This window comes from Triturus cristatus, chromosome 11 (genome assembly GCF_964204655.1).
Source record: "Triturus cristatus chromosome 11, aTriCri1.1, whole genome shotgun sequence".
In the NCBI taxonomy this organism is placed as follows: domain Eukaryota; kingdom Metazoa; phylum Chordata; class Amphibia; order Caudata; family Salamandridae; genus Triturus; species Triturus cristatus.
Window position 1 is genome coordinate 578,308,579 of NC_140594.1, and position 13,296 is coordinate 578,321,874.

General features: G+C 42.6%; 1 protein-coding gene across 1 annotated transcript in view; it reads right to left on the bottom strand.

Annotated features, from left to right (window-relative positions):
- BMP1 (bone morphogenetic protein 1) overlaps positions 1–13,296 on the bottom strand; it is a 475,212-nt gene that overhangs the window by 158,738 nt on the left and 303,178 nt on the right. The window contains exon 9 of the mRNA XM_085633801.1: positions 9,929–10,031. Within this exon, the coding sequence (XP_085489927.1) occupies positions 9,929–10,031 (103 nt within the window). The remainder of the gene's footprint in view (positions 1–9,928; positions 10,032–13,296) is intronic.

The window sequence follows — 13,296 nt, forward strand, 5'->3', positions numbered from 1 at the left end:
TTTCGTAATTGACCCCCCAAAAAATTATACGTTATGAATCGTAGAAAACTTATATAAGTAGAAAATCATTGCCCCAGTCCATTTGGGGATCAATAGTGATTTAGTAATTCAAGCTGTATTACTCTTTAACAATTAGAAGATCCGCGCCATCTCTATGACCTATCCTTGAGTAGGAGTAATTCTTCAAATTTTTTCCAATTTTTCTTATATTTCCTTATGCCCCCTACTCTCTTGGCATATGCCTCTTCAAATTTCCAGATCCTTTTCATTTTATTAAACCAATTTAAATGATTCGGAATCTCCTTAGATTTCCAATTTTGAAGTATCAAGGAACGCACCACCATACAAGATATAACTACAAAAACCCTATCGGAGCTAGATAGATTAACCTCGTCCCTTGAATACCCGAATAATGCATTTTCGACCTGGGGAAAGACACTCATGCCTGTAACTGCTCCCAAATCGTTGAAAATCTCCCCCCAGAACTGCCCCAGTTGCGGGCAGGAAAAAAAAATGTGTAGCCATCCTCCTTCCTCCTCCTGGTGGCAGCGGAAACACCTATTGAGATGGTCGGGATATCGTTTCTGAATCATAGATGGGGTCCAATAAGCGAGCCATCTTGATAAAAAGGACATTCTTTTAAAATTAGCGGCACGTAGAGAGCTATGCCCTAAAAGGCATATTTTTTCCCATTCCTTAAGGCTCAATCTGCAACCGGTATCCCTTGCTATTTTTTTCAATGTGGGAGACTATCCCCTTTGCCTGTTCCTTCTTCCGCGATACAGAATACCATTTCCCAAGTCCCGAAAGATTTAAATCATAGAGTTCTACCATGGTATAGTGTGGAGTATTCAAAATACCCTCAATATTGGAAATAAAATGAACTATACGCATATATTCAAGAAATGTGGGCTTTCTAGAACCTTCTGCCCTATCCATTATTTCTTGCCAGGATATTATTTTGTTATGGGCAATGAAGTGTTTAAGTTGAGAAAACCCACACTCACCCCAAATCTTAATATATCTTAGTTGCAGATGTAGGCCGAGACTGTTCCACTCACCCAGACCCAGAAATTGAAAGCCTGAGGAGCTATTTTTCTTAAAGATTGCTTGAAGCCTAAACTGAACTTCTCGTAGAGACTTGTAGCGGGTCCTCTTAGGTAATTTGGCAGTCTTTAAAAAGGCGGGCATTTGCGTTCCCCCTTCTACTATCATTTTATCAATAAAAAAGCTATCATAGATGCACTTATAAAAAGTTAGGTCAACCACTAAATTCAATAAGGCAGCCTGATAATATGTCCGTATCTGCGGAAATGCTAGACCCCCTTGATTTATGGGCAGCTGTACTGTGGTTAATTTTACTCTGGGAACCTTTTTTGCCCAAATAAATTCCCTAAACAATGTATCTAATTCATTGAAGTAAGTTTGATTGAGGTGAATAGGGACGTTTAAGAATAAAAGGATCAATAGGGGAAGAATGGACATTTTAATCAAAGAGACTCTCCCTATAATTGTAAGGGGGAGTGTAGACCATTGTTCGAAAAAGCCTTTGATCTTCTGTTTAGTTCTAAGATAGTTTAGTTCAAATAATTTCTGATACTGGTTAGTAACATAGATACCCAAATATCTTATCGGGTCAGTTTTCATAGCTTGGACCCTCAAATTATTAGGTAGAACATTAGGATCAATATTAAGAGCCAGTATCTCGGTCTTTTTTTCATTTATTTTGTATCCACCGATTTCTTGAAACAAAAAAAATTCTTTAAAGGCAAGCTCTAGGTTCTCTTTTGTCGGGGTTAAATACAAAATGATGTCGTCAGCGAACAACTTAACTTTAGACATCCCTGGTATAGGAGAAAAAATAGCAGCATTATTACGTATTTTTAAAACCAAGGGTTCAATAAAAAAGGTAAAAAGTAGCGGGGAGAGCGGGCAACCCTGCCTGGTTCCCCGTTTTATTGTACTTTCCCCTACTTGTTCCTGATTAATAACCACCTTAGCGCTTGCACTATAATAAATATTCTTTAACATATTAACAATCTGTTGTGAGAGACCCATACTCCTTTAAGTTAAAAACAAAGTTTGCCAATTCACAAGATCAAAGGCCTTTTCAGCGTCAACCATAATTATTGCAGCAGCAATTTTGTTAGTATTAAAAAAATCTAAGGTACGAATTAAAAATTGAGTATTAGTAGCCATAGATCTGCTATAAAACCTGTCTGATCCTTATGTATTATTTCTTGAGCAGCAGGGAGGAAGCGCTGAGCCCATACTTTCATTAAAATCTTGTAATCAGAATTAAGTAAGCTGATTGGCCTAAAAGAGTTCACATCTAATGGGTTCTTATCTTTTTTCACAAAGGATATTATTATAGATTCCTTAAATTCAGTAGATACAGTTCCACCCTTTCTAATATCATTAAAAAGTCTCTTTTTAGGGGAGATGCCAATTCTTTAGTAAAGACCTTATAAAATTCGATGGGAAATCCATCCTGACCACATGCCTTTCCCCCTGCAATAGATTTAATTGCACTTATAATTTCTTCTTCCATTATTTCATTATCTAATTCTTTGATTCTGTCCTCTGAGAGTCTGGGAAGATCAATATCCATCAAATACTTTGACATTTGTTCATTATTAACCGGATACTCTGTTGAATAGAGCTGTCCGTAGTGATGGAGGAAGACCCGTGAGACACTATCCCTATCTGATACAACGAATTCCGTTACAGGGTCCCTGATGAAAGTGATTAGAGAGGATTCCATTTTTTTCCTGGTGGAATTGGCTAACAACTTCCCCATTAACTGACTCTCTTCATACATTTTTTGCTGATATATTTTGGAGTTACATATTTCCTCCAGGATAAAAAAATCTCTTAATTCCCTACTAGCTTTGTTGAAGGAATTGGGGAAATGATGTAACATTAAGGCATATTCTTGATCCACCTTGTTCTGAAGGTTCTCAATTTGCGACCTCTGAGTTTTGGACTGACCGGCCATAACAGCTATTACTTGGGCCCGGGCCGTGGCCTTAAAACCTCCCCAGACAGCAAAGGGGGTGGCGGTGTTATTGTTGATCTCAAAATAATGAACAATCCACTCCCTGAACCCCCTAATCCAATCTTCATTTTGCAGGAGGAGACTATCCATCTGCCACCTTGATCGTTCCTTATCTCTCCCCCCCCCAAAAGCAAAGAAACCCCTACCAGTGCGTGATCAGAAAAGGAATTACTACTGATCCACGCATTTGTCACCTGCATAGATCTTGATGTTAATAGATAGTCTAGTCGAGAGGCCGAAGAGAAGCGATTGGAATAAAAGGTAAAGGATTCCGTTTCTTGATGGAGATCCCGCCAAGAATCCACGACCCCAAACTGTTCCATAATTGCCACCATCATTTTTTTAGTATTGGGCTTCGACTGTCTTTTGTTTTTATTAGTGGTATCCTTCCTAATATCCATAATATAATTAAAATCCCCCCCTAGGACAATCTGTCCAGGGGAACTAATCAGCTTTTCGTGGATCTGGGTCAGGGGTAAAACATTATCGGATAATGGGCCATAATAATTAATAAAATTTATTATCCGACCCCTAATTTTAGTTGTTACCCAGATCCATCTCCCTAAAATGTCTCGATGCACTTGAAGAAACTCCCAATCCATTCTATTAGAAAAATAAATTGCTACCCCCCTCATTGGTGCCCCTGAAGAAGCCAAAAAGGCCTTTGAAATTTTTTTAGGGATAAACAAGTTGGGGGAATTGGACTTGAGATGAGTTTCCTGAAGAAAGAGAAAATGGGGGTCCAGAAAAGCGGCCCATCTTATAAGTGCACCATATTTCTTCTTATTTAATATCCCGTTGGTATTCAATGACAGAATCTTACAACTACCAGTTGCCATACTTCTTTACTCTGTAAATCAATCCGGGCCTTCTTACTACTGCTCTTTTTCCTGCTAACACCCAACCCCCCACCACCCTAGAAATAACCCCTCCCCTGGAAATGTGGAAACAACCCCCCCTACACCACGCAGGCCACATCTCCCACCTCCCATAATTAGACCTGGGTGTCATGTTGTTACACCCCATTGGGCACTCATGGTCACACCCCCCCTACCCCCCCTGCCCCAGATTAGAACAAACCAAAGGGAGAACATTTCTTGTCAAGGGTATCCCACATCAGCTTGAATACAACCAGGAAATCACACTTAACCTGAGGAGCCAGATATCCCCTTCAAACAAGTCTGGGCCTCCTCAATATCTGAAAACATGAAAAATCTCCCCTTGACCAGCACTTTTAATTTCGATTGCTGAACGATAGAGGCCTGAGCCCCATAAGCCTTAAAAAGATGTAGCATCTTAACGAACTCTTTTCTTCTTCGAGCTGCAACAGCTGTCATATCGGAGAAAATTCTACATTTCTGTGTCTCGTTGAGGGGTAATTGTCGTTCTTGAATAGCCTTTGCCAACACTTTTTCTTTAACTCTATAATCAGCAAAGTTTAAAAGAATTGTTCTTGGATAAGGAGAATTTGGAAAGGGTTGGGCTGGAATGCGGTGTGCTCTAGTAATAGACAGATCTCCTTCATAGTCTGGCCATACTTGCTGCTTGATGAACGTGTTAACCCATAGGAGGGTCTGAGCACCCTCAATCCCTTCAGGCACCCCCACTAGGCGCAGATTAGACTTCCTGGAATGACTTTCCAGCTCCTCAACCTTATTCTCAAGATATCTTTTCTTCTTGTCCGCTTCTTTTGTTTCAGTCATCACCGTCGCCAATTGATCTTCGATGGTGGAGATTCTGGCCTCTACCTCAGAGAATCTAGTAGGGGGACCCATAATAGCCTCTTCGATTTTATCTAGCCGCTGATTAAGGTATTGATCTCGATTTGCTGAAGCTTTTTCATTTCCCTTATCTCTCCTAAAATTAAATTCAGCATATCACGGATATCGGTTTGAAAATTTTCAGATTTCTCCGAGCCAAGTTCCGCAAGCGGTAGAATTCCAGCGCTGGATGATGGTAAAGTTGAAAGTAATTCTTGAGATTTCGGACAGAGATCCAATAATTGCGGCACGGAAGCCTGTGGATTTCCTGGAGTTTGTCTTAACTCAGGGTGATCTGGCAAATCTGGCAAGTCCTGGATCGGAACAGGAGTATCTACCTGCCCACCTAGCCCAACTTCCCCTGTGGGGCAGAGTTGAAGACTTATTGATAAAGGCACCGAGTTTGGGTGGTCGGTGTCTCGCCCCCTGTAGGTAAGAGCCGATCCAGCTGCTGGAGAAGACACACCGAGATCGACAGACTGTAGAAGTATAGGGAAGTGAGGAGGTGGTAAAATTAGATTTTTAGTAAATAAAGGAAATTTTTTCACCTCCTTTGGCACATTCCCCCCGGTGCAGAGGTCTTGGTTATCCCCTTCCAGGCTAATATTCAATTGTGCCCCCTGCGTCTCCTGTTGCAAGGTTTGGGTAACAGCAGCCATGGTAAAGGATGTATCCTCATCTGAGGTTATAGCTGAGCTGAGACTATCTGGTGAGGAAGGGACAGCCCCTCTGTAGCTTTTTTGAACTGCTTGGCGTGCTAACTTGGTGAGAGCGCAACGGTTTTTCTTGACTTTCTGCGCTTCAATTTTAGCCGCTTTAAAGTTAGCAACACCCTCCCTCTGAGGTCTCACCATTTTCAACGATTATGAAGGCAAGCTCCCCCCCTGCGAAGTCACCAACCCGAGGGAACTGCAAGTAATACCCCAGTATAAATGTTTATCTGTTTACAGTCCAGTCCAGGTCTCTAACCAGCAACCCCCTGTTATTCCTCCTTACGTCTAGTGCGAGCTCATGGTGTGCAAGGCTGCTTCCCTTCAACGTGGACGAAAACAGGACCGAAGAGCTGCTGGTTTGTACTCCTGCCAGACGGCGTAGTCACCCGTTTTTCCTCCGTTTTCCCTTTTCCTTTAACCACCATAAACGTTAGCTGAAAGCACGGAACTCCTGCTCCTGCTCATGTTATCTTGAGCAAGTTCGCAACAGCATTGTGCGAAGCGTTCTCCTCCGGCAGCCGCGATCGGCCATCAGCGCGGCGTCCGCGTGGCATCCAGCGAGGCGAAGGGAGGGGGAGGGGCCATGAACGCGCCTAGCAGCGTGGAGGAGTGGATCCCCAACGCTGCATCCCCAGAAACCGTGCATACGTCATTTCAATATTTATTTTATTTTTTTAAGAAGGAGGGCTGTGTGGCCCCCCTTCTTTTTTTAATTTACTGGCCCTGGGGACCCCATCTCCCAGGGCCTGCACCCTAATTTTTTTTGTCGAAAAAAATTAATTTGGCCCTCCCAAGGCCTTAATCGGCCCCGGGGATCCCAACCCTCAGGTCATGGCCTTTTTTTGTTTTTTAATCCTTTAGGAGGGGGCTGCGTTGCCCCCCTCCTCAGGCCACTTATGGCCCCGGGGACCCCATCCCCCGGGGCCGGCCTTTGTTTTTTATTATTTTAAAAAATATATATATTTAGAGAAACACCTAGGACATGCTGGACAAACCATATGTACCTATCACCTTGACGATTTGCGTGATATTCATCAAAAGGCGACTATGCATAGAATGAATCCACATGGAATGTATTTACACCGCTAGTGAAGCTCTGACGTGTCTGACGCCCTACCGTGCCAAATCCCGGCGCCCCCGCCGGTGGGTACCCTCCAAGTAGACACCCTTGTCGTTTATTTATACAAACATGGGTAGCTATTGACGGGCACATTTAATATACACGCACACCAAGCCATTCAAAGGGGACTCGACAAAAATTCAACCAAACTATGCAAGAAACCCCCCTCACGGTTAATAAAACACACATCCACCGCCGGATGTGTAATACTTTTTATTTTACTCTCTGTAAAGGAGACAAACCTCACTTGAGAGTCACAGCGTGCTCCTGGCTGAGCCCAATGCTGTGTTACACCCACCAGTGCCCGCCGAGTGCCTCACACCACTGTGTTGTATTTCACCAGCTAGTGCGTATGCTATGACACTCTCTAGCCCATGTGCACTGTAACACCACCCCGTTAATATGTCATGCCACACTTGCCTTCGCACGGGTTATATTGCCCCATCTAACGTGCCTTCCTCGATGCCTATGTTATAATGCACAGCGCTATGCCATACATATTACAATCTGGGATCCATATCTTTGTCACAGTGCATATGCAACATTACACTCCCCAGCACATATTTTATATTACAACTTTAGAGACTAGTTAGGTTACACAACACTGCCCTGTGCATATTACACTCCAAGGCGCATATCGCATAGCACGCGCTAGTGCCTGTGCTATCTCGCGCTCTCCAATGAATCTGTCATTGCGCACAATGTATTGCATATTATATTTCACGCCCCGGTTCATCTTATATCACAGTCCGATGGTGGAAAAAAATAATCTAACAAAGGAGCAGTTGAACATGCGCAATGCCTCAAGGAGGAGGAGATATGACGCATAAAGTCAACCATAAATGACTTCCTCAAGAAAACAAATTCTAGAGTCCAGCCCCAACACTATATGGCAGGAGTGTGCATAGCATGTGTCGACACATGCTACGAATTTCATAATTATTACCCAATTAACTTCCCACCCTATCCCCCTCCAAACCCAACAACCCACTACAGCACTATACATTACTATTAAAAATGTAATAAAAAATTCTAAATCACTTAAAATGACATGCTTTGTTAAAAAAAAAACCATTTATATAAACAATAGAAACACAAAATTAATTTGTCAACTATAAAAAAAAGTCTAACCACTATATTACTGAAAACAATATTAAATACATTGATATTATTTAAAACAATATTACTTACCTCAAAAACGATATTCTTGTCAACAATATTCTTGCATCATGATATTTATGTATCATGATATTTTATTCCCGATATTTCTGCTTTCCATATTTACAGCTCTATATTTTGTCCAAACATCTTTTAAAATATAGATTATGTGGACCAACGAATCCTGGTTAAAGACAAAATCATTTCTCTTTCCGAACACAGCACCGGAATGCACAACTTCAGAAACAACACCACATTCCTGAAACTAGGGTAATTCATGCACAGGGGCAGGACCTGGGCAGATCACTCTTTCACCACTGTTCACTGAATTTGCTCTTAGGGGGTCTACATAAATAATTCTATTATCACTCTGCTAAATTGATTATTAGTTGCACTGTGGCTCCTGGCTCTCTGAAGTATCAGCAGAGACACCTGAATTGATTCACTTCGAGACTCATCTGAGGTAGAGGTTGTGGAGTAAACTAGCCACTAATGTTCATTTAGAAAAGTGTGGAAAGGTTAGAAATGGTAGTTCAAAAAACAAGAGAGAGCTAGGGCTGGTGGACTGCCGTCCTTGTCCCTTATTGAGATATCTATCCAACTAAGACGGCCTCGCTATATGTCTATCTGTCACAGTGGTGTCTGGCACCTCAAAGGTTTGTCTAGAAGACCCTCACACACCAAACTGGTTGGTGTCAAGCATCATCATCGGGTCCCAGCTGAGTAGCAGAATGCTACTCAGCTGTGCTGCAACACCTGATTACAGTGGAGTGGGTTTGGGGTGTCAGTGAGTATGATGAAGTGGGTGTAAATTTAAAAATACCTCTACGATTCTACCTATTTATTACTTTTATTCCTGGTGATCCAGGGTATGTTAAAAAATGGACATGTAAATTTCAACACCAAAAACGTCCCCGATGATGAAGCATGACACCAACCAGGTTGGTGTGTGAGTGTCTTCTAGACAAACCTTTGAGGTGCCAGACACCACTGTGACAGATAGCCATATAGCGAGGCCGTCTTGATTGGTTAGATATTAGAGATGGTAGTTGTCAGAAGACCTTACAATTCTGTCTTTTCTGGTAGGTTTACAGCAAAGAAATTACCATTAGCAACAGTGTGTTTGTAACCAAGCGCATAAAAATTCAGCCAAGAGTGTTATACACCAGGTATAGTATTAGCACTCGTTCCATCACAAGCTGAACCACGCTGCTTTAGGGTCTAAATGCAATGGTGGTACTGCACCTACGTAAAGCAATTGTAAAATGTCTTCCCTGTCGAAATCCACGCCAGCTCACCTTAGGGTAGTATCTTCAGGGAACAGATGAACACATATTAGAGAAGGATTAGGAACCTATCAATGCGACACAGACATAAGAATCGGTATACCGCACTATAGAAATATTGCTAAATTTAATAATCCTCTTGGGTCAGGATTTCAGTCCAGTTGGGGAATGGTTGTTTCAAATAGTGATATTTTGGTAAGGTGGTGTAACGCAAAATGATATGGCCCACCTGCAAAATATGATAAGGAGCCCCTGAGTCTAGGCCCACAGAAGGGTTGCAGCTTGCAGGTCCTTTGAAGGGTTGGGGTCTCCCTGCCCTGCAGGGACTTGCATTACGCTCCAGCTTTGCTACTGGAAAATAAAGCACTATTTTGACGGATTCAAAAGCCATGCTTCAACCTGCCAGACCCATGTTACTAGTGCATTTTACTACTTCATAAACTCTGAGGGTCTACCAGCTACACACTATAAAAATATTTTCTACAAGATTCAGGTCCTATCATATCTAAATGTTGCTAGAGGCAGCAAGGAGATTTTCCTTGTCCAGTTGCAAAATTCCCTCGATTTCACCCTGAAATAGCTATACAGCAGCATGGAACCTTGAATAGATTGTAGTTATGTAGAAGTGTGAAAAGCTTGCTTTGGGTTCTGGGATATCAGGTGAGGTGCTTTTTATGATTTCTGGTGCTTGTTGGCTAAGAAGAGCTGCGCCATGGACAGTGTAGTGTTTTGTAGCAGGAGATAAGGACATCCATTACTTTACCCTTCATTACACGTTGTTTGTTACTTGAGTTTCCTCTCGCCCAAGTCACGCTCAATTACTGGGACATTACCTCGAGGTGGAGCCTTCCTCCAAAAACCATCGCGCACCTCCACATAGTCATACCAGCAGAGGCGGCTGCGGTAAAGATCCATGCTGGTGAAATTCAGAATAATCTGGAAAAAGGAGATTCATGTATTATAAGTGAGGGAACTATTATATCATAAAAAGCATCCACCACAGCTACATGCAGATTGAAAAAGAGCGATAAGTGAATCAAGTGAAAAACCAAGTAAGAGGACAGAACCAGAGGTTAGCATTAGAATGATGTGTAACAGAGGTGTGTGTCTGTATAAATATTAACTGAAAAAAACAAAGTTAGAGTGACCTCATAGTTAGGTGTTGAAATAATACAAAAACATTTAACCAAAAAACACTAAAATTCACCAGTTATAGTTTACTGAGCTAGCTGACGTGTGCTCCTGCCACATACCCATACACTGCTTATGACCGGCAGTGCACTGTGAGGGTTAGCCCACCACACATGGCCTTAGGCTGTGCGAGGTGGTGGGCGGGCTGTTGTCTGTATGGCCTGGCCTGGCCTGCAAGGCTCTGAACCCAACCCCCAGCAGCCGGGCAACCTCCCCCCAAAAATCCTCATCCCACAGTTTATTTGAAAAAAAAAATATTTTCATGGTACTTCAGGAGTACTGCTACCCAAGCTTCACCCTGTGGCACTGCGGGACCATGCAAACTTCAATCATGGGAGATTGCTTGGTCCCACAGTACCAGAGGTGACCCATACTCAGCTTAGCCAATCACATCACTCTATTTTTTTTATTTTAAATATGGTACAGCAATGGGAAAACCTTTCAGAAAGGAGCGGAGGTGGATGAATTTATTTTTGGAAAGTTTTTTGACATTATAGCTAGATGTTTTAATATGATAAAATCTAACATTTGAAAAACACTGAAATTCAAAAGTTATATTTTTATTGAGACAACTTTAACTTGCACCTCTGCCATGCACTGTTTATGACCTCACATATTACATCACTATGACATGGATATTCGGAAGAAGAGCGAATCGCTGTATAGGAACTACACTTTCCACTTCTTTGTCTACGACTCATCTTCATATATAGATTTCTGACTGGGCATTAAGGACATGCTGGGCTGAAATAAATTGATAACACACCTCCCCTGAACACTCTCGGACCACTCTCCCATGCTGCTAACATTAGAAATGCCCAATGCATGGTAACCACAATACATCTGGCGTTCACACCCATCTAATCTGCTGTGCCAATTATTCGGGAAGGATATCAGGGAGGTTACATGATACTATTTCCCTACCAATAGAAAACCAATTGAGATGTGGCGATGCTATGGGAAGCCTAGAGGGTGTTGATTCGAGGGCAATGAACCTCTAAAGGTAGTGGTGCCCTCAAATCTATTTGTGGGCAGCTGATGCATTTAGAAAGGGAAATTCACACTTCGGAGTGCCAACACTATGATACCAATGATCCGTTGCTCTTAGAGCAATTACAAGCGAAGTTTGAAGAATTTAGATAACTGGCTGAACGAGTGGCACATTTCAGCTGCAAATACGCTGCAGTGAGGCAGTATGAGGAATGCGAATGCCAGGGGCATAACCTAGCTGCATTCATTAAAACAAAATGAGCAGCCAATAATGTGCTTAAGAGATATAGACTGCTGAGCCCTGCTAAAATCTTGGACACCTTTGTGCAGTAGTATGCCGGGCCCTATGGCTCGCAAGTGTCAGAGTCGACGAGTGACATACACGTATGCCTAGACAGCTACACCTTGGCGTGGTTAGATCTGGACCAGTAATTCCCCACTCTGTCAACCTATTTAAATTGAAGAAATCAGGGAGTGATTAAACAGTTATGTAACGGTACTACAATGGGGAGCGATGGCCTCCTGGTAGAGTTCTACAATGAACATGCATAGAAAGTGCCACCGGTTCTGTTAGACATGTATGAGGAAGCACACAAGAAGGATATACCCCCACAGTCCATGCAGGAGGAGACAGTAGTCACACACCTAAGGTGAACCTCCTGAGCTATGCGGATCATATCACCCTATGTCCTTGATCAATGTTGACAGGAAAATACTGGTCAATAGGTTGCTGCCACTGATGCCTGCACTGGTCCAGCCAGATTAGGCAGGGTTTATCTTGGGGAGATCCACAGCAGACAACTTGCGTACTCTGTTTACTATAAAATATCAAATAGACCCAAGTAAGGAAGTGGTGGTGACTTTCTTAGATGTGGGAAAACCATAATATTCTACTGAATGCCCATTTCCGTTAACAGTGATAGAGCACAATGTCTCGTGACCTGTATTAAAGTAAACAGCAAACTCTCTGGACTGATAAATATAGGAAGGGGTACGAGCCAAGGGTGTCTGCTGTACGCGCTCTTGGTCGCCTTGGTAATGGAGCCGCTGGTGTGTATATTGCCAGAGCATCACTATGGCTGTGGGATACAGCTTGGGAGGTGTGATCTACTCTTGTCCCTATATGTAGATGACATACTACTACTGGTTAAACACCTTACGCAGAACTTAGACCTAGTGATACGTGAAATCAGAGAATTTCGCAGATGGTAGGGCTACAAATAAGCTGGTCCAAGTAAGTCATGGTTCCACTGACAGCTAACACGTCTAGACTGCACACAGATTTTCAGATACAGTGGCAGATGGGGATAATGTACAATAGAGACATTCCCACTGTTGTGTATGAGAACTATGGAAGATTCATGATCTCGATTACTGATTTGGGGAAAGATGGATCAAGCTTCCACTAGCAGTGGTTGTCCTTCCAAAACTATTATACCTCTTTCAGAATATCCCGATACCACTTAACAGGGCTAATTTTGTCCACCTTACAATACGTATGATTGATCTGGTGTGGGCTGGAGGGCAGCCTAGAATCAGCTGAGCAAAGCTCCAAGTACCGTATGATATGGGTGGCTTTGAGGCATCAAACTTTGAGATGAACAAGTTACTCACCTTCGGTAATGCCCTTTCTAGAAGACTATCTAGCCACAGATTCCTCACCTTTTGAATATTCCGTAGGTGGGAGACTGGATCTGGAAACTTTTCAGCAGTTCTTCTGTATCTCAGAAGGTGGCACCATCCAGCTCTCCACTGACGCCGTTCCGCTTGTGGCATGCAAGACCTCTATAGGTGGCACTCCCACACACAGGCATCAGTTGCGTTTACGACTGTTTGCGCCCCCAGAGGCAGAGCCGCAAAAGCAAATTGGTACACAGTGTGCAGATTCTTAGACTTGGAATCTTATTAATGGGTAGAGGCCAACCACATAACTGTGAGGAACACTTCTGAAAGAGACTTGTAGCCACAGATTTCTCACCTTTGAATAGATGCAAATCAATACTCATTCGGAGGTGGGTCT